The sequence below is a fragment of the Coregonus lavaretus genome, assembly GCF_964263955.1.
Source record: "Coregonus lavaretus genome assembly, chromosome: 21".
NCBI classification, from domain to species: Eukaryota; Metazoa; Chordata; class Actinopteri; order Salmoniformes; family Salmonidae; genus Coregonus; species Coregonus lavaretus.
In genome coordinates this window covers 37,444,439-37,472,376 of record NC_140008.1, presented here as the reverse complement: position 1 = coordinate 37,472,376, position 27,938 = coordinate 37,444,439, and the positions used below count along the sequence as shown (strand labels likewise).

General features: G+C 44.0%; 1 protein-coding gene across 1 annotated transcript in view; it reads left to right on the top strand.

Moving 5' to 3' along the window:
• The window catches only part of LOC311148565 (insulin-like growth factor-binding protein 3), a gene marked incomplete at its 5' end in the record, with an annotated part of 83,004 nt that overhangs the window by 20,498 nt on the left and 34,568 nt on the right, over positions 1 to 27,938 (top strand). The window contains 2 exons of the mRNA XM_084185551.1: positions 14,729 to 15,003; positions 15,493 to 15,612. Of these exons, the coding sequence (XP_084041677.1) occupies positions 14,729 to 15,003; positions 15,493 to 15,612 (395 nt within the window). The remainder of the gene's footprint in view (positions 1 to 14,728; positions 15,004 to 15,492; positions 15,613 to 27,938) is intronic.

Genomic DNA, 27,938 nt, shown 5'->3' with positions numbered 1-27,938 from the left:
TGGCGCATCCGGATCCCTCTTTACCATTTCAGGTAGAGGTGGACGCGTCAGAGGCCGGTATAGGAGCCGTGCTTTCGCAACGGTCCAGCACGCCACCTAAACTCCGCCCCTGTGCCTTTTATTCCAAGAAGCTCAGTCCGGCGGAGCGAAATTATGACGTAGGGGACAGGGAGCTGTTAGCCGTGGTACAGGCCCTAAAGGTGTGGAGGCACTGGCTTGAGGGGGCTCAACACCCTTTCCTCATTTTGACGGACCACCGTAACCTGGAGCATATCCGGGCAGCTAGGAGACTGAACCCTCGCCAGGCGCGGTGGAATATGTTTTTGACCCGGTTCGTATTCAAGATCACGTACATCCCTGGGTCACAGAACGGTAAGGCAGACGCACTGTCTCGGCGGTATGACACGGAGGAGAGGTCCGTGGAGCCCACTCCCATACTGCCGGAGTCTTGTCTGGTGGCACCGGTAGTGTGGGAGGTCGATGCTGAGCTCGAGCGGGCGTTGCGCACCGACCCTAGTCCACCTCAATGCCCGGAGGGTCGGAAGTACGTTCCGCTCGAGGTTCGGGATCGATTGATCTATTGGGCTCACACGTCACCCTCCTCTGGATATCCTGGTATAGGCCGGACAGTGCACTGCCTTAGTGCTAAGTACTGGTGGCCCACGTTGGCGAGGGATGTGAGGGTTTATGTCTCCTCCTGCTCGGTGTGCGCCCAGTGTAAGGCGCCTAGACATCTGCCTAGGGGTAAGTTACTACCCCTGCCCGTTTCACAACGACCATGGTCTCACCTCTCGGGGGAATACTACTATACTGGTCGTTGTGGACCGGTTCTCTAAGGCCTGTCGTTTGCTCCCTATGCCGGGCCTTCCTACTGCCCTACAGACCGCCGAAGCGCTATTCACCCATGTTTTCCGGCACTACGGGGTACCCGACGATATTGTGTCTGATCGAGGTCCCCAATTCACCTCCAGAGTCTGGAGAGCCTTTATGGAGCGGTTGGGGGTCTCGGTGAGCCTCACCTCGGGTTACCATCCGGAGAGTAATGGGCAGGTGGAACGTGTGAACCAGGATGTGGGTAGGTTTCTTAGATCATACTGCCAGGACCGGCCGGAGGAGTGGGCACGGTACGTTCCCTGGGCAGAAATGGCCCAGAATTCCCTACGCCATTCCTCCACTAACCTAACCCCTTTCCAATGTGTGTTAGGTTACCAGCCGGTTCTGGCACCTTGGCAGCAGAGCCAGATCGAGGCTCCTGCGGTGGATGAGTGGGTGCGGCGCTCAGAGGAGACGTGGAATGCTGCACACGTCCACCTGCAGCGGGCCCTCTGTCGTCAAAAGGCGAGCGACGATCTCCACCGCAGTGAGGGACCGGTGTACGCACCTGGTGATCGAGTCTGGCTCTCTACCAGAAACCTGCCCCTCCGCCTGCCCTGTCGGAAACTGGGTCGGCGGTTTGTGGGGCCGTTTAAAGTCCTGAGAAGATTGAACGAGGTGTGTTACAGATTACAACTACCTGTTGAGTATAAAAGTATTAACCCCTCGTTCCATGTGTCTCTTCTCAGGCCGGTGGTAGCTGGCCCACTCCAGGAAAATAAGATCAAGGAGACTCCTCCGCCCCCATTGGACATCGAGGGGGCACCGGCGTACTCCGTGCGGTCCATCTTGGATTCGAGACGTCGGATGGGGGGTCTCCAATATCTGGTGGAGTGGGAGGGGTACGGCCTGGAGGAACGGTGCTGGGTGCCGAGGAGAGACATTTTGGACCCGTCTCTCCTGACAGAATTCCATCGTAGTCACCCGACGCGCCCTGCTCCGTGTCCTCCTGGTCGTCCCCGAGGCCGGAGTCGGCGCACGTCTGGAGCCGCGCGTCAAGGGGGGGGTACTGTCACGGTTTCGGCCGAGGCTGCCTCTCTTCCTTGCTCGGGCAGGCTTCAGCGTTCGTCGTCTTCGGAATACTAGCTGCCACCGTTGTATGTTTCTATGTTCGTTTGGTCTTGTCTGGATTATGTACACCTGTTGTCGTTTAGTGTCATTAGTGTCCTATAAATTCTCGTTGTGTTTGTCAGGTGTTGTGTGTGATTGTTTCACTGTCGTGTTTGTGCTCTACAGTATACCGTTTGCTCTGTATAGCTTTCCTCCTCTGTTTAGGAGGGGATTGATCGCACATGTTTAGTGCGCCCTTTTGTTTACGCCTGCATGCAGATTTTCTCGCCTCCGGGCTTTTGGCTCGTGGATTTGTTTGTGCCTTCACTAAAGTCTTTTGGACTTATTTTCTGCGTCCTGCGCCTGATTCCAGCACCACACCCACCTACAGCACCTACTGACACTGACTGTCCTCCCAGTCTGCTGGCCTGGTGTAGGATCAGATAGGGCCAAGTAGTGGAATAGTGGTGAGGTTTTAATGGGTGTAGGGTTAGTTGGTAGGGCAATTTTTATTAAATTTTTTCTGTCCTTTGCCCTTCCTTTTTGTGTCACAAAGTGTCATGAATTCACACTCCAGAACAGTAGGCAGAAACACAGGGCTAGATAAGTGAAATAGATGAGTAGGGAAGCTGTGAATGGCCTCACACTCCAATACAGTAGGTGGTGCACCTTTCAGTTAATTAAAAGGGATTGGAGCGAACAGCTTGGCTGCTAGGCATTTGTCTACAACTTGCACTTCTAGAGGCCTAAACAAAGGCTTCCAAAATAGCTGTGATTACAGGGCAAAACAGATCAAATGGACAAGGTTAAATATTCAACCATTAATGGTTTAAGACCCGCCCCTCTGAACTGTTCCCTGTATACATTACATTTTTAGGGAACTACTACCATATCACTTACATTGTTACAGGACTCTCACAAGGCATGCCTTAAAATATGTTCATGAACCTTTGATTCTTCCCCTCCCACAATATTTCTCCACAATGCACCATAATTTACAGTATGCTGCATTAAATATACAGCAAAACAGCAATACAGTACTTTATTGTTAAATTGTATTGAAAAATGATTCAGCAATTGCTAATCAAATCAAATCAAATTTGATTTGTCACATGCTTCGTAGACAACAGGTGAAATGCTTACTTACGGGTCCATTTCCAACAATGCATAGTTAAAGATAAGATACTTTTTTTTTTTTTTTTTTTTTATAGAAACAGTGACAGAAGAAATAAATACAGTGAATAACTAATAAAAATAACAAGTAAAAATAACATGGCATATATAGGGAGTAGAAAATAACATGAAATTACAGTATACAGGGAGTACCAGTACCGAGTCGATGTGCAGGGGTATGAGGTATTTGAGGTAGCTTTGTGCTGTACATATAGGTAAGGGTAAAGTGACTAGGCAACAGGATAGATAATAGACAGTAGCAGCAGTGTGTGTGTGGGGTGTCAGTGTGAGTGTGTGGGTAGAATGACTGTTTATTCAACAGGAATAAACTGAATATCAGTAGATTACCGTAAATTGCATTGTGGGAAAAGGCTGGGAATTATTGGATGTATTTTGGACATTACCGTAAATTATGCTACGTAAAACACAGTAGAAGTTCACTTACTCTATTTGTAAATATTCAAAGTAGAATGCCATACAAAAAGCACACGGCAACAAAATCAAAGCTTATCCTCTGAAGCAAGAGAGAAAAGGTTTTAGAAAAATATTATTATTATCACACTGTCTGCGTGGGTGGACCATTTCAGTTTGTCAGTGATGTGTACGCCAAGGAACTTGAAGCTTTCCACCTTCTCCACTGCGGTCCCGTCAATGAGGATAGGGGGGTGCACCCTCTGCTGTTTCCTGAAGTCCACGATCATCTTCTTTGTTTTGTTAATGTTGAGTGAGAGTTTATTTTCCTGGCACCACACTCCCAGAGCCCTCACTGGACGCTTCATACAGAAATGGTGTGTCGATCGGTGTGGAAGAACTTGACTGGCCTGCACAGAGCCCTGACTTCAACCCCATCGAACACCTTTGGGATGAATTGGAACGCAGACTGCGAGCCAGGCCTAATCACCCAACCACAGTGCCCAACCTCACTAATGCTCTTGTGGCTGAATGGAAGAAAGTCCCAACATCTAGTGGAAAGCCTTCCCAGAAGAGTGGAGGCCATTATAGCGATATTAATGCCCATGATTTTGGAATGAGATGTTCATTTTGGCTGATCCATATGTGGTGTCAGGTTGGGTGGAGAAGAGGTTGGGGACTGTTGAGTTGGTGAGAGTAACTCGGAGTGGATTAGTGATGATTTATTGTGCTTCTTCAGTCCAGAGGGCGCGGGCGCTCCAGATAATGTGATTAGGGACAAGAAATGTGACTTGCTTTGCTCTCCGGAGCAGGCCGCCGTTGAAAGGAGTGATAACTGGGGTGGAATTAGGTGTTGAGGATCAGTTGAAATGGAAGATTCCCGATGTCTTTGATGACCACCGTTTGGTGTGACGCAGATCCGGTGGAGAGCGTGGGGAAACTGAGAAGACGTTGTCTGTCCTGTGTTTTGATGTAGAGTCTTTGCCCGATAAGGTAAAGTCAGGAAGTGTAAGTTATCTTGTGAGAGATTTTGTTTCTAAAATACTACAGTGTTTTATGTGTCAAGCTTATTGGCATGTTGCAGCAGTGTGTAGGAGGGAGATTCCTAGATGTGAGAAGTGTGCAGGAGGGCATGAGACAAAGGAATGTGTAGTATCGGTGGAGAAAGTTGTGTTAGCTGTGGGGGTGCCCATGGGGTTGGAGGTTGGAAGCGTCCAATGAGAGAAAGGCAGGTTGAGGTTGCCAGGGTTAGAGTAGTACAGAAAGTGTCATATGCCGTAGCAGAGAAGAGAGTGGTAGAGGAATATGGGTACAGGGTGAGGGATACTCAGCGGATTCCAAGAGAGAGTGATGGGAAGAATATGTGCTTCAGTAAGGTGGGCTTTTTAGCATTCTAAGCCATGCTTGTCAATTGTACTGCAGAAATGTCACAGAAAATAGAAGTTGTGGTGGCTGCGGCAGAGAAGTATTTGGGATTGAGAGGATTTACTGCAGAACAGTTGCAGAGGGTGTTGAGTGGTAGTGTTCTATCCTCTCAGACGGCTGGTCTGGAGTAGGACTAGATAGGGTTAAATAGTGGAATGGGGTAAGTGGGTGGCAGAGCAGTTTTCCTTTTTTCCAATTTGTATTACCATATCAAGAATTTAATCCAGGCAAGCCGTGAATGGCTTTACACACCAGTACAGTAGGTGGCGGTGTATGCACCTAAAAGTTGGATGTGATCTGCCAACCAAATCCTAAAGAAGAAGAACTGTTTTGTTTATGGTAATTTAATGGCAGTAAGTTACTGTAAAACAATGGTAAAATTATGTTGTTGCATGTACATTAATTGAGTGATTAATCCTATACTACATGGTTCTAAACTAATCTAATCAGTTAGCTAGTATTGATGCATCTGTTACTGAAATGGTTGTTCCAGTTTTAAATGGCTTAGGTAGTCACCTCACAATGGCCCATATTGTTGAAGGGTTTCAGAGTAGGTGGGCTGATCTAGGATACGAATTGGATTCATTGTTATCTAAAAGGCCAAACTGATCCTAGATAAGCAATCCTACTCTGAGAAGCTTGATAAATACAGACCAATGTTCCTAACCCTGGGAGTCATTCTGAATGCAAGTTGCAGTTGAATATTCCTACTGTTGGATATCATAACTCTGGTACTATTCTAATAGGAATAACACATCACTTTGCAAACCAGCATAATGTTACTTGCATAATGTTACAAATTCTGGTACCTTCCCCCAAAATCCTCAGATTTTCCAGAAATCCTGGTTGGAAGATTCCTACAGGGTATTTTGGGTGATTTACTGGAATCTTGCTACCCTACTTGCAGGCCTGATGTGGCCTGTAAACCATGAGTTTCAGGCCACTGTAAAATAGTACATCTCTCCAAATAAAGGCCTAATGAAATACATACTGTGGTAAATAATTGTATTTGAATGATTACATATTTGCTTAGGATCTCACTTGTGAAGGCCACGGGACTGAACATGAATGAATGCAACAACCATGTCCCTGTCACTAACAAATACAGTCATGCGTGGTAACTCTACAATTCATTTGAAAGGCAAGGCACTCTGGGAAATATGCAAATAAGGCTTTACAGTAAGAGCATGTTACTGTAAAACGACTACAGTAGCATTATTGGCACTATAAATCAATTACAGTACCAGCATTAGATACTGTAAAATACAGTACGGTAACATACTGTTCCTTTTTTACAGTAACTTACAGGCTGCCAGTAAGTTACTGTAAAAACAACAGGATTTTATTTTAAAGTGTTCAAAAAGTTGTTAGTGCTTTAAAAACACAGAATGATACTGTATTCGGAATTACAGTAAATTACTGGCAGCAATTGGCCAGTAAGTTACTGTAGATTCTCAGGACAAGGTTTGTAGAATGCCCAAAAACACCTGTACATTGCTGTATTCTGTGGGGGTACAGCATTCTCACTTCATCACCATCATCTACCATCCTCTGTCTAGCTCCCTTCGCTCAAGCCATGACCTTGACCCTCTCCATCTCCGGAGTATGCCGCAGTCAAAGACTTGACCTCTATTGGTTGACCTGTCAAGATATATTGCTTGTTTGTTTTTTGCTCTTAAAGCGCTCTGAGGTTCTATGAAAAGCGCTATAGATTATTATTATTAATCATTATTAATAAAGTGATGCGGAAAGGCAAAAAAGCACTGCTCTGTGAAACACCTCAGCTACTAAAGATACATCATAAGAATGTTCTAACGATGATGTTAAAGCTATAAAGGCTCTGGGAAATGAGGCCCTTAACCGCTGGGTCATATCTCAGTAACCCAGCATCAACAACCCAACCCTGCTCTTTTTTAATGATAACAACCCAACAAACACTGCGTTTACAAAGGCAGCCCTATTCTGATATTTTTGTTCATTAATTGGTCATTTGACTAATCAGATCAGCTCTGAAAAAGATCTGATGTGAAAAGATCTGATGTGATTGGTCAAAAGACCAATTAGTCGGAAAAAATATCAATATTGGGCTGCCTGTGTGAACGCAGCCTAAGTGACCAATGACTCCCAAACATGGTCCTGGTGCCCCCCACCCTGGGTGCACGTTTTGGTTTTTGCCCTAGCACTACACTGCTGATTTCTTATAACCAACTCATCATCAAGCTTTGATTATTAAAATAATCTGTGTAGTGCTAGGGCAAAAACTAAAACGTGCACCCAGGTGGGCCCCCAGGACCTAGTTTCCAAACAACCCAGCATTATTTAGAGTGAGTGTTACCTGTCCAAAATTGTAATCAGTAACGTAACTTTTAGATTACCCAAACTCAGTAATGTAATCTGATTACATTCAGTTACTTTTAGATTACTTTCCCCTTAAGAGGCATTAGAAGAAGACAAAAAGGGATCTATCAAACGCATTTGGTGTGTCATAGTGGTCAGACTCGCTCAGGTGGAACAAACTTAAACGTGTGCCTTTTTTCAATGCTGAATTGAATGTCATTGAAAAACAGAAAGGTGTCCATGTATTTTTCCCCAAACATCCTTTCTGAATGTAAAATGTATCCATGAAGTAATCATCAAGTTTTTCATAAGTATCTGTACACTCTAAAAAGTGCTGGATTAAAAACAACCCAATTTGGGTAAATATTGGACAGAACACACATTGGGTTATTTTGACCCAGCCAGTTGGGTCACTCAGCTGGGTTGTTGGGTTATTGATGCTGGGTTATTGAGCTATGACCCACAACAGAAGACCACCTGTTATAATATTGAAAGCTGCAATATGTAACTTTTGGGCCGACCCAAAAACAAATCACATAGAAATATGAGTTATAGATATGTCATTCTCATTGAAAACAAGTCTAAGCACTATTTCTATGCTTCTTGTTTTGAAGTTTAGTTTTTGCGATTTTTACTTTCGGTTTTGTACACCAGCTTCAAACAGCTGAAAATACAATATTTATAGCAAATATATTTCATAGCGGTTTAGATGGTAAAATGATTGTCTACACTTATACTTACTTGTTTTGTCTCACAAACTGAAATTAGGCGAACTATTAGAATTTTAGCAACCAGGAAATGGCGGAGCGCTTTCTGCATAGTGCATCTTTAACTAATAATGTTATACATTTTATACTAGATTGTGTAACATGCAAAACTATTAAAGGAAAAGTTAAATTTGCAGTCTAAAAACGAAATATGAAACAGAAATGACATTTACTCTCACAGGTGGCCAAAAATAATAATCTGAAAGCCACAGCTCCAATAGGACATGCCTCCTGAAAATAACCTGATTACCCAAACATTTAGAAAAAAGGTACACAAATACAAAGTATTGATCATTATTATCATATTACAGTTTTAAAAAGTAAGTGGTCCCGCTTTAAATGACGTTCAGCTTATAAAGGCTTCATAAAGTCTTCATAATGCCTTCCTAAGCACTACATACATGTGTTACAAAGCATCTATAACCATATGTCATGCTTTATAAAGGGTTCATAAATGTGGCATAACTGTGTGACATAATCACCAATGTCAAATTTGACATAACCCACTATGTTGAATATGATATAAACGTGCTTTATAAAGGGTGACAGGTTGTGCTGAAGGATGGAACACGCTCTAAAGTGAAGTCATGTTATTCGCATTACACCTGATCTCGTTCCCAGACACTTCCGCCAAAATGTGCGGAAGGTCTGGTGGACCAATGCATCAATCTTGGCCTTCATAAGTTATGGTTAGGTTTAAAGTCAGATTTTAAGAAGAGAAATTGTGGAAATGGCCAGGGTTTAGCCATAATTATGACTTTGTGGCTGTCTTAACTAGTGACGACCAGCGGGGACGTTTTTGCTAGCAAAGGACATGGCCTGATGGCAAACACTTTACTCAGTAAGCTCATTCACATAGAATTCTATGGTCACTCCCACTAATGGCAATTTTGAATGGTTGATATCCCAGGCTTATATGGGCTGTGTGTGCAACAGCCTGGGGATGACACTACACCAAGAAACACTTACCTTGATGGGGCGGCAGGTAGCTTAGTGGTTAAGAGCGTTGTGCCAGTAACTGGTTCTAATCCCCGAGCCGACTAGGTGAAAAATCTGTCGATGTGCCCTTGAGCAAGGCACTTAACCCTAATTGCTCCTGTAAGTCGCTCTGGATAAGAGCGTCTGCTAAATGACTAAAATGTAAATGAAAGCCACCAACGTAAGTAAATTGAAAGTGGCTTTCTTCTGGAACCAAGGTACATGTTCCTCAGTACACAAACACCCACACAACAATGGAACCAGCCATACCACGCAGTGCTGGGCTCAGTCTTTGACACGTTCATCCGGTCCCCCGTTGAAAGATCAGCCACAAAATGTTGGCACCACTGGAACAGGTAGTAATCAAGCCCTGGTCTCCAGCATTGGAACAGAAGAGGAAAACCTAATGTTGTAGTCTCAGGTTGGACTACTCAAAATCATTGTGGCTCTGACACACACACACACACACACACACAAATGGAAGCTTTGCAGTTCCATCAAACCATTTAAATACCTCTCACACCCTACAGTAACCTGTGGATCATGAGAGAACCTTCATAAATTAGCAGAACGTTAATAACCTATTTGTGTGGTGTTTATAAAGGCTTTATCAAGGCTTTATAAAGTGTACGTCATTTAAAGCGGGACCATAAAGGGTCAGTATATACAGTACCAGTCAAAAGTTTGGACACACCTACTCATTCCAGGGTTTTTCTTTATTTTTACTATTTTCTACATTGTAGAATAATAGTGAAGACATCAGAACTGTGAAATAACACATATGGAATCATGTAGTAACCAAAAAAGTGTTAAACTAATCAAAATATATGTTATATTTGAGATTCTTCAAAGTAGCCACCCCTTGCCTTGATGACAGCTAGCTGAGCAGAGTGCTAAATCATCTGGCAAAAGTTCTATATTCAAAAGTAAAACAAATTGTCAACATTTCTATATTGTGAACAACATTTATTTCGCGTAATCTCTTCTGCCTGGCATTTGCACACTTCTCATAGCCACGTCCATCAGGATTCTTCACTAGGCGCTGTCACATGATGTCAGTGTCAACACATTCTGGGCACATTCCAGGTCGTCATTATTTCAAGCGCGTTTCACAGATGGGCAGATCTCACAAAGTCAGGGGAATTTCTCAGAAACCAGTGTACCACCCCAATAATATGGCTTGAGATCTTGAGATGAAGCCTTCATTCCTGGAATAAATAAGTGTACCAATGCATCATCAGGGTTTCAAATGTGGGGCAAGACACATCGTGGGAGTTGACCATTGGTCTGAAAACCAACCATTTCTGTTCCTGGGACAGAGCAACAATGCGTCACACCCAAAAGTGAGAAAATAATTATTGTTTAACTGTGCAAGCTTTGAAAATAAGGTTGCATGATGATACATAAGGGTTCAATATTAAACACATTTGTAGGTGCATTTATAAATGGTTAATAGCTGGAGGTAAATAGTGGCGCACTATTTGGCAAGCACTGACTGGCTTATTTTTACAAATGTTTTATAACCCATTTATCAATGGTTTATAATGCATTTATAAATGCTTAAATAACCATTAATAAAGTAATTACAAACCCTTTGGAAACCTGTTACAAATGGAATCTTATTGTAAAGTGTTACCTTTGCTGGTAATGTAACAGATTACAGTTAAATCTTTGGTGGTATCACTATCAGATAACATGTAATCAGTTACTCCCCAACCCTGCGTATGTGCTTGTGTGTGCTTGTGCGCATGGGTATGTGTGTGTGTGTGTGTATATTTGCCAAGACCAGTTGAATGTGTTCAGCCCACTGCTGGCTTCAGAGTTGACCTTGAATACCAGGTTCAGATCGAACGTTGTCATTATTTCCCTGTGTGCCATCAGATGGTTATCCGCACAGGGCCTGTGTGCTAATGGCACCCTATGCCCTATGGGCCCTGGTCAAAAGTAGTGCACTATATAGATAATAGGGTGCTATTTGGGACGCACCCATACTGTCCAGCCTAGCAAACAGGCCAATAGGGCTCTGCTCAAAAGTGTAATTGGGGATGTATAAAATGTATTTTTTTATGCATTTTAAAATATATTTGAATGCATGACATACGTTTGTAAATGTATTTGTAATACATACATTTGTATGGAAATATATTATTTGGCCAATTCTTTATTTTTCACGTGCTTAGTTTCTGTTGTGTTACTTACTGCATGGGCAAGGGGCTCTAGACTAGATGTGCAGAGGGAGAGTTTGTGTGTGTGTGTGTGTGTGTGTGTGTGCGTGAGTGTATACAGTATGTGTCTCCAGGTCCTGGGGCCTCATTTATAAACTGTGAGTACGTACAAAATATACCCCAAAATGTGCGTGCGCCAGTTGTCATGCAAAAGTAGGCATTTATTTAAAACAATACTTGACGTGAGAATGCACTCACCTCCCCGCAAACTTTAGACCATGCGTACGCGCATCTGCTAGTGGTTGAAATATTGTACTGCAAGCTGGCAAGTAGGCCTAAGTTTTTTTGTGCAAATGGGGAAAATCTATAAGTTTTATTTGTTTAATCTAAAGTAATTAGACATAGGAATCTTTTCCCTATTTATTTTATTTTCATAACCATTGCAGAATAAATTCCAGAAGGGTCCATACAACAAATGACCATGCGCATCTCTCATTTAATTGGACCTAGTAGCCTAGTAAATGGATAGGCTATATGTATTTCAAGTTTTGCCATATCATAGGCAGCGCGGTTTGAAACACCGTTATACAGTCGAACAGCTGAACAGTTGACAACTTGTACATTGAAGTAGGCATATGTAATGCACTGTAAGTACTGTAATAAATAAAAAATGTAGCCTGCCCTATACAATGTTTCAGAATTCGTGGACAGTCCATCGTATTTAGGTTGGGGGAAAGGTCGATGCAAAACATTGTTGAATTAAAATGTTCTGCTGACAGGTCCACAACCATTTACCATTTTTTTCTCTTTCAGAAACTGACAGTCCTTTTCCAGATACAGCATCAATTACTGCTAAAGATTCAAACATTAAGACAGTAAAATAGAGACAGTAAAATACCCCCTAACGAGAAAAAATTTATAAAATAATATGTAAAATATTATGTAAAATATTTGACAGTATGGGTAGGCTACAGTATTGCTCTGCGATAGGAGCGTGACATCATTGCCTATTTAATCTCAGAGCCTATACCAAGGCAGGACATAGAAACCCAATAATCTCTTGATAAACTAAATGTTGAACAACAATTAGTATTTTGCATGCCGTGGCCTAATGCCAATAGTTCCAAATTAGCCATATACAGCAAATAAAGGGCATTATTGTCACCATAAAAGGTGAATGGAGGGCGCTTTCCAGAGTTTTAATGCTGGTTCACACGTGCACAGTTTTACGACAGGTCTGATTTATAACTGGAAACATGTGAATGTATGGTGTGATCCAAGTTTATAAATCTCAATATTTTTGTACGTACGCAGACTCAGAAATGGCGAACACAGAAATGTTGTGTGAAATTTACTCAACGGTTATAAATGAGGCCCCTGGTCTCCGGTTGAGTAGTGGGGTCCAGTGACTGTGCCGTCCTGTGGTTGATGGCTGACCATGGTCATGTGGTGGATAGTTCGTCCCTTTCCTATAATTAGGGACCGGTGTTTAAACCCCCCTCCTCCTCCCCCCCCTCCTCTCTCCCCTTCTGGCCCGGTCAGGTGGTCTGGGCTCTCCTCTGCTCTGTCTTTAACGATTTGTCAGGAATCTTTGCCAGAGATGTGGTCTATAAATATCAGGAGCGAGCGGCTGAGTTCTCTCTCTCTCTCTCTCTCTCTCTCTCTCTCTCTCTCTCTCTCTCTCTCTCTCTCTCTCTCTCTCTCTCTCTCTCACTCTCTCTCTCTCTGCCCCCTGATGTTTCTCTACCTCTTTCTCTCTCCTTAACTCTCTCGCTCTCACTTTCTTTTTCCGTCGCTCTCTCTCTCTCAATTCAATTGAATTCAATTTAAGGGCTTTATTGGCCTGGGAAACATATGTTAACATTGCCAAAGCAAGTGTAATAGATAATAAACAAAAGTGAAATAAACAATAAAAAGTAACAGTGAACATTACTCTCACAAAAGTTCCAAAATAATAAAGACATTTCAAATATCATATTATGTGCAAATAGTTAAAGTACAAAAGGGAAAATAAATAAAAATAAATATGGGTTGTATTTACAATGGTGTTTGTTCTTCACTGGTTGCCCATTTCTTGTGGCAACAGGTCACAAATATTGCTGCTGTGATGGCACATTGTGGTATTTCACCCAATAGATATGGGAGTTTATCAAAATTGAGTTTGTTTTCAAACTCTTTGTGGATCTGTGTAATCTGAGGGAAATATGTGTCTCTAATATGGTCATACATTTGGCAGGAGGTTAGGAAGTGCAGCTCAGTTTCCACCTCATTTTGTGGGCAGTGTGCACATAGCCTGTCTTCTCTTGAGAGCCAGGTCTGCCTACGGTGGCCTTTCTCAATAGCAAGGCTATGCTCACTGAGTCTGTACATAGTCAAAGCTTTCCTTAAGTTTGGGTCAGTCACAATGGTCAGGTATTCTGCCACTGTGTACTCTCTGTTTAGGGCCACATAGCATTCTAGTTTGCTCTGTTTTTTTGTTAATTCTTTCCAATGTGTCAAGTAATTATAATGTTTTATTCTCATGATTTGGTTGGGTCTAATTGTGTTGCTGTCCTGGGGCTCTGTGGGGTCTGTTTGTGTTTGTGAACAGAGCCCCAGGACCAGCTTGCTTAGGGGACTCTTCTCCAGGTTCATCTCTCTGTAGGTGATGGCTTTGTTATGGAAGGTTTGGGAATAGCTTCCTTTTAGGTGGTTGTAGAATTTAACGGCACTTTTCTGGATTTTGATAATTGGCGGGTATCGGCCTAATTCTGCTCTGCATGCATTATTTGGTGTTTTACATTGTGCACAGAGGATTTTTTTTGCAGAATTCTGCATCTCTCTCTCTCTCTCTCTCTCTCTCTGGCTGTGAGCCTGCTCTGCTCTGTATATGTTTGTAGATGTGTATGTGAAAACTCAGATAGCATCCGAAAGCACCATAATCTCAGCAAAGATTTTCCTCGAGCTAATATAATGGTGTTCCGTCTCCTTTTTTAAATGTTATTTTTTATTACCTCCTTTTTCTCCCCAATTTCGTGATATCCAATTGCAATCTTGTCTGATCGCTGCAACTCCCCAAAAGGCTCAGGAGAGGCGAAGGTCGAGTCATGCGTCCTCCGAAAAATGACCCGCCAAACCGCGCTACTTAACACCTGCTCGCTTAACTCGGAAGCCAGCTGCACCAATGTGTCAGAAGAAACACCGCTCAACCGAAGTCAGCCTGCAGGTGTCCGGCCCGCCACAAGGAGTCACTAAAGCACAATGAGCCAAGTAAAGCCCCCTGGCCAAACCCTCCCCTAAACCGGACGACACTGGGCCAATTGTGCGCCGCCCTATGAGACTCCCGGTCACGGACGGTTGTGACACAGCCTGGGCTCGAACCGGGTCTGTAGTGACGCTTCAAGCACTGCGATGCAGTGCCTTAGACCCCTGCACGACTCGGGAGGCCCACGTGTTCCGTCTCCTTACCAATACACAGACCATACTCTATTACAATCTAAAAACACACATTCACCCTCAAGCTTTTTGGACTTCTCTAAACCATGACATAATTTCCTGTTGTTTTGACAGATAACGCTGGCAGGGAGCAGGTGGGGGTGGGGGAAGAGTGGCGTGCCAACGTCACCATGATGACGACCATGGCGGCGGGTGTGGTTGTTGTGGAAGGCAGAGGCGGCGGACACCGAGGGCCGATAGAGGCCAAACCGCCGCTGCACACCAAGCTGGATGTGATCCAGAAGGAGCAGAATAAGAAGAGCCAGAGCTACAAGGTGGAGTCAGAATCTGGGGGAGTCAAAACCAACATGCCCAGCTTCTCCCTGGAGGACAAGAGGGAGACCGAGTATGTAAGTAATGACTCTGTCTAGCGCCATGGATATAGACACTTAACTAATACCTACCACCCCTATCTCTCACATACTGTACAAATGACCTTCCCCACACATACAGAGACCCACCTGTATACTGACACACAAAGACCCACCCCCTCCCCTCACCTGTTTACTGACACACACAGATCCACCCCCTCCCCACACCTGTTTACTGACACACACAGATCCACCCCCTCCCCTCACCTGTTTACTGACACACACAGATCCACCCCCTCCCCACACCTGTTTACTGACACACACAGATCCACCCCCTCCCCACACCTGTTTACTGACACACACAGATCCACCCCTCCCCTCACCTGTTTACTGACACACACAGACCCACCCCCTCCCCTCACCTGTTTACTGACACACTCATGTTAGTACTGTGTTACTACAGTGTTAGTACTGTGTTAGTATGGTGTTAGTACAGTTCTATTGAGGTGTTGTGTGCTGTGTATGCAGGGACCATGCAGGCGAGAGATGGAGAGCATTCTGAACAGTCTTAAAATCTCCAATGTGCTCAACCCCAGAGGCTTCCGCATCCCCAACTGCGACAAAAAAGGCTTCTACAAGAAAAAACAGGTGAGTCTCACTCTGCTTAAGGGTATTGTACACACACACACACACACACACACACACACACACACACACACACTCACTCACTCACTCACTCACTCACTCACTCACTCACTAAACAGGCTTCTGAAAGAATCCTCGCCCAGGCCCCCCACGGCATTCTTTGAGGTTACCATAACAGAAACATCAATAACATTATCAACATAAATAATAACAAGGTATTACAGCGACAACTGCACTCTGCTGACTCACTACACTCTAACCAATTCTGGGTTAAAAACAACTTGAGTAAATATTGGACAGAACACACGCTGGGTTATTTTTGACCCAGCCAGTTGGGTTGTGTTAATAACCCAACAACTTGGGATTACCTAATAATGGGTTAATCAGTTGTTGTTGTTGTTCTTGTTTTTACTCTTATGCTGGGTTGCCCAAGCAGCTGGGTCTTAAATGTTTGATCTTAACATGTGATGACTATACAACAGAACAGATTAACAGGAATTACATTAATGCTCATGGGTGGCTAAAAAGAACTATCTGAAAGCCATGTCCCAACTAAACTACGCCTCCAGTCTTTTGATCTGACCCACTGGATCATATCTCAATAACCCAGCACCAATAACCCAAACGTTTTTAAAGAAAACAATCCAACTAATGACCCAACTCCTGCAATCCAGCAGTTGGGTCAACCAAACAACCCAGCATTTTGTGAGTGTAGGAACCGCAAATGGGTTTGTTAAAGAACATTTTCAAAAAATGTCATCTTCATATTCATAATCTCCAGCACCACCCCAACATCAATATATGTGAAAATGCCGCTATTCTATGTTTTGTAGTAAAAAAGATAGAGGAAGATGTGTTTCCAATGACAACATCAGTATGCATCGTGATTTTAACCAATTATGAGTAGGCATTGCCTACTAATTGCCTACTAATTGTCTACTAATTGGTTGATGATGTCATTGGGAACACTTATCTTCCTCTATATTTCTTACTACAACACATAGAAAGAATTTCTCACATACAGTATGTTGATGTTGGGGTGGTGCTGGAGATTATGAATATTAGGTAGAACATTTTTGAAATGTCCCTTTAAGTGAGTGTGTGTTTGAGAGAGAGCGATAGAGAATGTGAGCGTGGTCTGAGCCTGTGTGTGACACAAGATGTGGTGGAGTAGGAGTGCGGCTGGCATGCATCTGGTGGAGAGGAGAGAGAGCTAGTGTTTTGGTGAGGGTGAAGATGGGTAGGTCTCACCAGAGAACACACAGAAACTACCACTGGTGTTGTTCTTAATGTCTGCGGAGGGACAGACGTTGGCCACCCATGGTCTAGACACCAACAAAGAATAGAGGGTGTAGAAAATATATCCAATATTTGCAGAATGCTGGGTCTGTGTTGGGCATACAATATGCTTAAAAACAATTGTAAATACATTACATTTTATGACAATACATATTATCCATACGGAGAGGATATGATGCAACAGCCTACTGGACGGAGGGAGGGGGGTGGTACACACACACATCAATCCAACCCAGTAAATACCCCTATCATCCCACTTCCCAGGGACGGAAGGTCTAAGAAATGGTCTCTGACGATTCCGAGAAATGGAATGAGTCATATTATAACCCCCCATTAACACCACCGTGACTCAGAGACCATTGGAACCCACCACACGCACATATATACATGTACAGGGGCATACACAAACACACACACTCACACACACACACACATACTGTATATGCAGTGACATGTATAACAGTTGGATATGTGAATTGAATTCGATGCTCAGTATCAGTCTGGTTTGGTTGGAGAGAGTGTGGTTAGATTGGGGCTGTAGCTACTATGGCAGTAACCTACTAGTCAGGGCTCTATGCTGATTTTATTTTACAAGGAGCACGTGTTCCTAAATTGAAAAAGTAAGGAGCACACAAAGAAATTTAGGAGCACAATGAAAGTATTTTGAGGAAGAGTGTTTTTTATGATAAGAAATTACTAAAAGTTGATGAATAAAGTGTTCCATGCTCAATATACTAAACATTTGAGTCACTTAGGTGAGACAAAAATGTTTAGCTGCCCCTTTAATGGGCGGGCCGTTACCGTTGTAACGATGGGACTCGCATATCTGTCTGTTAGTGATGGAAAGTTTGGTTCTTTTTACTGACTCTGATCTTTTTGACTCGTTCAGTCAAAAGAACAAATCTTTAGACTCATTTTGTTCATTTGAGCCAGTAATGCCCAGAGCATGCAGGACCCCCTATCAGCGAACGATGAACTGAAAACTCGAAAGAGTCATGATTCTACAAGCCTTTCATTGACATGTTGTTCACCATAGGGGGCTTATTTGTGCTGTCTTTTGTGACTGAGACTTGTAAAAGTGTGTTTTAAACAATATAGGCCACATTTGGTTATACAAAGCTGTGTCCATCATAATATTCAATGATACATTAATTGCATTCATTCTTGCACCATGTTATCAATGATCAGTTCTAAACATGTATTTTTATTCTCTATGCTGCCTGCAGCGTGACTTAATTTCCTGCATGCATTTATGACAGACAGTTGTTGGTCAGAGCACATCTCTGGAGCCGCTGAGCCAGAGGAGCGTGTATCAGACCTGCTGTAGGACTCATTACGGCCAGCAGGTCAAACGAACAACTAAAACATACGAGTCACTCAGAAAAACGAATCATGACTCTCGAGTCAATACAAATAGTCATTAAAAAGAACAAATCGTTCGGCGAACTGCACATCACTACTGACTGTGAAAGATGAGATTCTCCAATGTCTCTCTTCGCTAGCAGTTGATCAAGCTCAAACTAACATTGAAAAACAACGTAGCGTGTTAACAAAACAATGTAAATAGTCAAGAGGACAAAGTCACTCTTTAGTAGACTTTCGGGTAAATTTGACCAACTTCTATGCCTGTGCGCTGCTTCTAAAAATGAATCTTTCAGCACTTCAGTCACAGTGTGCAAAGCCCCCCAGGCACTGTTGCTGCTCGGGATGGGATAGCTATATTGGATTTGTACTTCTTTATGTGATTAGCTACCAGCTATGAAACAAAATGGCAGAAATACTTTGAAAATAGCCATGGCAGCAATTGTTTTTGCTATAAATCACAACTCGTACATGTGCTCATACTTTACTTTCTCAGTTCAACACACATCTATTTTTAGGCATAGGTGCTACGAGTACTATGTGGCCTGGTCTCTCTCTGTCTCTCATGGTCTCTCTGTAGCTACTATGGCCTGGTCTCTCTGTCTGTTAACCTTTGTCCTACTAAGATGTTCTCTTAGAAACATGTGTCCCTCAGATGACTGGGTGGGAGTTTATATAAACCTGTAAATGTTAAGTCATGCTCCAGCTCCTGCCCCCCTCAGTGTGGAGAGATAGAGGGGTGCAGTGGAGTAGGGGGCAGGGGAGTAGGGGTAGTGCTAGAGGCACGGGCGAGCAGGCAGGGGTGTTGTGGTATACCCATCGAGGGGAATGTGTGGTCATGGTGTGTTCCAGAGATTTATGACCGGAAAACACAGTGATGAGGAGACCGTTTGAACCGTCTAGACTAGAGTGACAATACTGAGAGAAGGAGAAAGGAGGGAGGGAGGGTTTAGAAAGAGGGGGAAGAGAGGAATGGAGGAATGGAAAGAAGGAAGGAGGGAGGGAGCAGAGTCATGGAAGTCTGTGTGTGTGTGTGTGTGTGTGTGTGTGTGTGTGTGTGTGTGTGTGTGCGTGTGTGCGTGTATTAGCGGTGTGAGGGTCAGCTGTTTGTTTACCAGCACCCGACCACAATTGCTAATAACCCATCTGCAACCATGTGACTATATGTAATAAAGTGAAAATCTGAGGCCCGCACCCGACCCTAACCCGCTAATATAGAAAATGCGCTGTAGGCTACAGTCAAAGACAGCGGAACAATTTTTTGACAGGGGGTGCAGGATTTATTTTGCCTAATTTAGTTTCTGCTTATAATTTCCGACATTTTGGTAGGCTATTTGTTAGTCAACTTGTCTATAATTAGATACATGTAGTTTCCCTTCTGTCATTATGTTGCCCTAGAAGACTAAATAAACCCTTGCTCAACAGAATAATGTTATAGATTGATAGAATGAATGCTTCAATCTAGTTGACATCGGTAAAGTTTCTCTGTCAACTTCTTTCGCGGAGCAGATGTTTAGGACCAGGGAGAAAATGCAATAACAAAAAAAAAAGTGAATGATTTTCTCTGCAACATTTCAAAATGACATCAGTTTGGCTTGGATACATATTTTATGTGGTTTAAATACTATCAGCTTTTATGATGCTGATAAAGATAGCACCTCTTCAGACGGTATCTAACTGAGCGTTCACATTCTTTCAAGATGCTGAAAGAAAGAAATCATATTTTTCCACTCCTTTTCCCTAGTCATAGATGTATAAAATCGAGCACACCGCCATGCAATCTCCATAGACAAACAATGGCAGTAGAATGGCCTTACTGAAGAGCTCAGCGACTTTCAACATGGCACCGTCATAGGATGCCACCTTTCCAACAAGTCAGTTTGTCATACAGTGGGGAAAAAGTATTTGGTCAGCCACCAATTGTGCAAGTTCTCCCACTTAAAAAGATGAGAGAGGCCTATAATTTTCATCATAGGTACACGTCAACTATGACAGACAAAATGAGGAAAAAAAATCCAGATAATCACATTGTAGGATTTTTTATGAATTTATTTGCAAATTATGGTGGAAAATAAGTATTTGGTCACCTACAAACAAGCAAGATTTCTGGCTCTCACAGACCTGTAACTTCTTCTTTAAGAGGCCACACCTGTGACGAGGTGTGAAAGAAGGAGTCAGGTTGCAGGAGGTAAAATACCGAAGTCCAGAGTTTAATCATTTGCATAAATCAAATGCCCCAAGTGTCAAACGAAAATGTACAAGGGAAAACATCCACCTTGGCAAATACACAGTGAAATGTAGCTCAACCGAGCTACATGCTCTCACAACAAAACTCCGGTGACGGTCAGCGTTGGCCTTCTGACAACGCACGGTGCACTGGAGGCGAACGTGGGCAGCGTCCCAAGTCTCCTCCGCACGCCGAAACCAGTCATCCACCGCGGGAGCCGCGGTCTGGCTCTGGTGCCACGGTGCCAGGAGCAGTTGATACCCCAAAACACATTGGAAGGGTGTTAGGTTAGTGGAGGAGTGGCGGAGAGAGTTCTGAGCATATTCTGCTCATGGCATGGAACACCGACCACTCCCCCGGCCGGTCCTGACAGTAGGTCCGGAAGGAACCTACCCACATCTTGATTCACCCTTTCCACCTGCCCATTGCTCTCGGGTGAATACCAGAGGTCAGGCTGACCGAGACCCCCAGATGTTCCATGAACGCCTTCCAGACTCTAGATGTGAACTGGGGACCTTGGTCGGACACTATATCCTCTGGTACCCCGTAGTGCCGGAAGACGTGAGTAAACAGAGCCTCCGCAGTTTGTAGGGTCGTGGGGAGACCGGGCAGAGGAAGGAGGCGGCAGGACTTTGAAAAGCGGTCCACAACGACCAGGATCGTGGTGTTACCTTGGGAGGGGGGAAGATCAGTGAGAAAATCAATACTCAGGTGAGACCATGGTTGTTGTAGAACTGGTAAAGGTTGTAGCTTACCCGCTGGGAGGTGCCTAGGTGCCTTACTCTGGGCGCACACTGAGCATGAGGAAACATACACCCTCACGTTCTTAGCCAAGGTAGGCCACCAGTACTTCTCGGTCAGGCAGCGCATTGTACGACCGATACCTGGATGACCAGAGGAGGGTGACGTGTGTGCCCAGTAGATCAGACGATCACGGATAAGCGCAGGCACGTACTGCAGCCCAGTTGGACACTGCGGTGGAGATGGATCTGTGCGTAATGCCTGCGCTATATCTGCGTCCATCGCCCATACTACTGGCGCCACAATGCATGAGGCCGGGAGTATGGGGGTGTTGTCTCTGGGCCTATCCTCTGTGTCATACAGCCGAGACAGTGCAATGTCGCCAGTGTCTCCACACCGTCAAAGCTCGGACAACAGCCAACAGCTCCCGATCACCAACGCCGTAGTTCTGCTCCGCCGAGCTGAGCTTCTTAGAAAAGAAGGCACAGGGGCAGAGCTTGGGTGGCATGCCCGAGCGTTGGGATAAGACCGCTCCTATCCCTACCTCGGACGCATCCACCTCCACTACGAACAGTAGTGATGGATCGGGATGAGCCAGTACCGGGGCTGAGGTGAACAGACCCCGCAATCTACTCAATGCCAAATCAGCCTCAGCAGACCAGCGGAGCTGGGACGGCCCACCCTTCAACAAGGAGGTAATGGGAGCTGCGACCTTGCCAAAACCCAGAATAAACCTTTGATAGTAGTTGGCAAAGCCAAGGAAGTGCTGCACCTCCTTTACCGTGGTTGGAGTCGGCCAATTACGCACGGCTGCAATGCGGTCTCCCTCCATCTCCACACCTGTGGTGGTAAAGCGATATCTGAGGAAGGAGATTGACTGCTGGAAAAACTCACACTTCTCTACCATGGCATAAATATCATTTTCCAGCAATCGGACCAGTACTTTGCGAACCAGGGACACATGCTCAGCGCGCGTAGCGGAATAGACCAGGATGTCATCGATGAAAGACCACCACACCACGACCAAGCATGTCCCGAAACACCTCGTTCACAAAGGACTGGAAAACGGATGGAACATTCATCAAACCGTAGGGCATCACCAGGTATTCATAATGCCCCGAGGTTGTGCTGAATGCTGTTTTCCACTCATCCCCTTCCTGAATATGCACCAGGTTGTAGGCACTCCTGAGGTCTAATTTGGTGAAAAAACAGGCCCCATGCATTGACTCAATCACTGAAGGAATGAGGGGTAGAGGATAACTAAATCGTACCGTCACATTATTCATTGGTCGATAATCAATGCACGGGCGTAAACCGCCATCTTTCTTCTTCACAAAGAAGAAACTCGAGGAGGCAGGTGAAGTGGAGGGACGTGTATATACCCCTGGCGCAGGGACTCAGTGATGTATATTTCCATAGCCTCCATTTCAGTCTGCGACAGGGGATACACATGACTCCTGGGAGGTACAGCGTCTACCCGAAGGTTTATCGCACAATCCCCCTCCCGATGAGGAGGACAGCAGATTGTCCAGCCGGATGGCTCCCCGTAGTCCAGCCGGAAAACTCCCCGTAGTTCTCCAATGTGGTACCTCCCTTGTTCCATACCGCATTGGCCCACTCCAGGGCTCTCCCACAAAGGCAGGAAACAAGGACGGATATCTTCTCCCGCCCCGGGGCTCCGGTCTGATGCTGGAGAAATACAACTCCAGTTGGAGAAGGAATCCCTTACATCGCGCTGCAGTCCCGTCAAATGCCGGTGGCCGGGATATCTGGATCCCTCCAGGGGCTGGGGTGTAGGTGGCTGGATCCGGTTGACCAGCTGGTCACGAAAGATCGGATCCTCTCCTCTCCAGGCGTTCAACCACCTGTAGAAGCCGATCCATCGCTTCCCCCAAGCTGGCCAACATCGAGGATTGCTCCTGGACCCTTGCCACAACTCCAGGCATGCGGACTTCTCCTGCTGACTCCATATCAGATTAGGTGAGTGATTCTGTGACGAGGTGTGAAAGAAGGAGTCAGGCGCAGGAGGTAAAATACCGAAGTCCAGAGTTTAATCCGTTTCCATAAATCAAACGCCCCAAGCGTCAAACGAAACTGTACAAGGGAAAACATCCACCTTGGCAAATACACAGTGAACTGTAACTCAACCGAGCTACATGCTCTCACAACAAAACAATCACTCAGAAAGACAAGGGGAACAGAGGGAACACTTATACACATACTAATTAGGGGAATGAGCACCAGGTGTGTGTGATTGACAAGATATGACAAGTGGAGTGATGAGAATGGAATCGGAAGTAGCTAGTACTCCAGTGACGACGAACGCCGAAGCCTGCCCGAACCAGGAGGGGGGGGCAGCCTCGGCAGAAGTCGTGACAACACCAAGCTCACAGAACGGGAACGCCGAGTGCTGAAGCGCGTAGTGTGTAAAAATCATCTGTACTTGGTTGCAACTCTCACTACCGAGTTCCAAACTGCCTCTGGAAGCAACGTCAGCACAATAACTGTTAGTCGGGAGCTTCATGAAATGGGTTTCTATGGCGGAGCAACCGCACACAAGCCTAAGATCACCATGCACAATGACCAGGATTGTCTGGAGTGGTGTAAAGCTCGCCGCCATCAGACTCTGGAGCAGTGTAAACGCGTTCTCTGGAGTGATGAATAACGCTTCACCATCTGGCAGTCTGACGGACTAATCTGGGTTTGCCGGATGCCAGGAGAACGCTACCTGCCCCAATGCATAGTGCCAACTGTAAAGTTTGGTGGGGGAAGAATAATGGTTTGGGGCTATTTTTCATGGTTCTGGCTAGGCCCCTTAGTTCCAGTGAAGGGAAATCTTAACGCTACAGCATACAATGACATTCTAGATGATTCTGTGCTTCCAACTTTGTGGCAACAGTAAGGGTAAGGCACTTTCCTGTTTCAGCATGACAATGCCCCCATGCACAGTGTGAGGTCCATACAGAAATAGTTTGTCGAGGTCGGTGTGGAAGAACTTGACTAGCCTGCACAGAGCCCTGACCTCAACCCCATCGATCACCTTTGGGATGAATTGGAATGCCGACTGGCTGAATGGAAGCAAGTCCTCGCAGCAATGTTCCAACATCTAGTGGATCTAGTTATAGCAGCAAAGGGGGGACCAACTCCATATTAATGCCCATGATTTTGGAATGAGATGTTCGACGAGCAGGTATCCACATACCTTTGGTCAAATAGTTTACATTTATGGATTTTTTAAATGTATTGTTTTCTTTTTATTCAACCCGCCCACTACCCACCTACCCTTCTTCCACACAATGTTTAATTACGCTAAACCCATCCACCAGCGGATATAACCTCGGGGACTGCGGGTTATGAGTCAACCTGTGCCTCACTAGCGTGTGTTTGTGTGTGCGTGTGACAAAGCTTAAGCTAGGGTAGCCATACCTGTAAAGGCTACAGTGAAGTCTAAATTTAGCTGCATTGGTTCAATGTCGAAGAGCAAGCATGAATAGCCCTGTCCCTTCAATGACTCACCCCTCTAATCTTTCTCTCTCTCTCTCTCTCTCTCTCTCTCTCTCTCTCTCTCTCTCTCTCTCTCTCTCTCTCTCTCTCTCTCTCTCTCTCCCTCTCTCTCTCTACCAGTCCTTTCCCTCTCTCTCTATGCCTCCCTTTCTTCTTTTCCACTCCTCTCCCGTCTATCCAATCACCTCTACCCAGTAAGTTACTGTCATTTATTTTACAGTACAGCTACTGTAATCCATTTTACATTACCAACATGTTTACTGTAATATAATTTACCAGTACCAATTACAATTACAGCATAGTACTGTAATTACCTAGTGACATATTACCCACACTGTAAAACAGCCACTCAACGATTAAAGGTTTGATATTTGCTGCCACTCTGATCTGTCCCCTTTAATTGTTAGGGAACCACTACCACATATCAATTAAATTCATACAACACAAGTCCACCTCTGGATACTTTGACCAAATTGACAGAACCCAACTCCTTCTTTACCCAGCCTGATACCACAAACGGATCAGCCAAAAGGCATGGATTCACTTTCTCCAGAAACAACAATACCATGCACCTGCTAGAGTTGAAAAGATTTCGGTGCTCCAAAAAAATGCAGTTTGGAACTGTATTATGAATTAGATTAATTCACTGGCAGTAATTCGACAGTAAATTACTGCAGATTTTGAGGACCAAGTTCTTAGAATTCTTAAAATACAGTATATTACTGTATTCTATTAGGGTACAGTATTCTTACTCACGGGTGTGACAAATATAGCCACTTACAAGGCACGCCTCAAGATATGTTAATGAGCCAGAGACTCTTTCCCTACCCACAATATTTTCCCACAACTACATTTTACATTTTAGTAATTTAGCAGACACTCTTATCCAGAGCGACTTACAGTTAGTGAGTGCATACATTTTCATAGTGGCCCCCCGTGGGAAACGAACCCACAACCCTGGCGTTGCAAGCGCCATGCTCTACCAACTGAGCTACACGGGACCATCATTAATTCTGTAAAGCACATTTAATAATAATACAACTTTATTAAATGTTTATAAGGTATTTTACTGTGCAGTATAGCGTTTTTTTTACTGTTGAAATTACAGAAAAGTCTTACAGTGTGCTGTAACACACATTTATGGTATTTTTCTGTGTATTCTACAGTGCTTTACAGTTGAAATTACAGAAACGTCTTACAGTGCAGACTGTAAGGGCTGACTCATTGAGCATGACACAGAATGCATTTTGGGAGCATACTCTGTCACTGGCCACAATTACTTTATAATGACTGACTACCCCTCAGGGACAGAGACAGCTATTTTTTCAACCTGCCTCTCCCTCCGTTTCTTCCTCCGTTTCTCTCTCCCTCCATTTCTCTCTCTCCCTCTTTTCCTATCTCTCCCCCTGTTTCTCTCTCACCCTCCGGTTCTCTGAGGGGAAGGCAGGGAATACATTTTTAGCCAGTTTGGCCTGTGATAACCCCTCTTTCTCGCGATCTCTTTTCCTCTCCGTTTGATTGCCTGCAGCATACCCTTGTCCTCCAATCCCTCCTTTATATTTCTTGGTGGTGATTTAATTTGACTACATATCCATAACGCATTCATTACACATCTATAAGCATTTCATGAATGTGTTATAACAATTCCTAACCACATTATTAAAGTTTAATGAAATATATCTATAGCATATCTATAGTGCATTCAAGCAAGAGCTCATGTTTAGCTATCTTAATAGATGCATCATTACAATTACATCTTAGTGTCGTCATTATGGCTTTTCTAAAAAAAAATGTGCTTCTGCCATACCAGTGTTAGTGTGGTTCTGCCAAACCACGTTTAGAAAATGATGCTGATATGTAACCTGTACTACCCCCATTTCCCCCACTGGCCAGTGTAGGCCCGTGATTTAACTTTTTCTTCTCACTGAGGTCAATGGGGATCCCCACAGGGTTGAATCTTCAGGGTAAATGTTACGGATCAAATCGTGTAGTTGAGAGTCATAACTCTTTCGTAACTCACTCAGAGCCCTCCACATCAGAATTAAGTTGGTCATACTGGTCTATAACGCACACGTGAAGGGTCTATTTATGAATTATATGAAGTCAAAGTAAAGTTAAATCTATTTTCCCATTAATGAAGCATTTATAGCTAAGGACGTCGTGCAGTTTGCCACTCTGATCTAGCTATAACGCCAACATTAAAGGTCTATATATGAATTATATGTAGTCAATGTACTGTCATTTCCATTTTCCCATTCATAAAGCATTCATAAAGCATTTATAAAGCATTTATAAAGCATTCAAAAAGCATTTATAAAGCATTTATAAACATGCCTCGCTTATCAAAAACAATACGGACACAACACAGAATGTTAAAGGAAATCGATTTTCCAGATGTAGCCTAGCACAGAAAACAATTGCTGAGGACATCGCTGAAGAATCCTACTATTTCCATTTTTCATTTTGACTTTTCTTATATAGATTTAACAAATATTCATATTAAAAGCATTTTTAATTAAATTCCCAATTTCAGACTCGTAACAATAACTATTTAACCCTCCCGTTGTCCTAGGGTAAAAATGACCCGCCACTGTGTTGAACCAACTTTATTTAATTTTTATATTTTTTGGATCATTTGTGAGAAGGAGGCAGTGATACTTTCTTTAAAGTCTCACTGCCTCCTTCTCACAAATGATCCCCAAACAACTATACCGTTGCTAATAGCTACTCGCCAGCTAGTCCAGGTGGTGAGTTAGCTAGCTAGCTAGCTTCGTGCTACACCCGGCACCGCCGAATACAATACTTAACCTACAATAATTACATACAATAACTACCTACAACAACCCACGATACCTACCTACAATACCTAACTATACACATCCGTCAGTGCTGCTGTGAACCGCATCACAAAATACATGCCAAATGGTAGATGTATATATATTAAATAAAATACCTCTAATTGAAGCAATTTTGATGTTTTTTGAGTTGCTTTGTGTATCACAAAATTTGGTTGAGATGAATTTACTGCAACACTGCTCTCTGAATCCAAGTTGCTTGATGTAGGCGTTACAAAGACCTGTCAGTCAAGTCGGGCTCATGAATATAAACTCCCCACCCACTCAGCCTGAACTCTATTTTACGGTTAGAGTTCATATAAGGTAATCAATTTAAATTAATTAGGCCCTAATCTATGGAT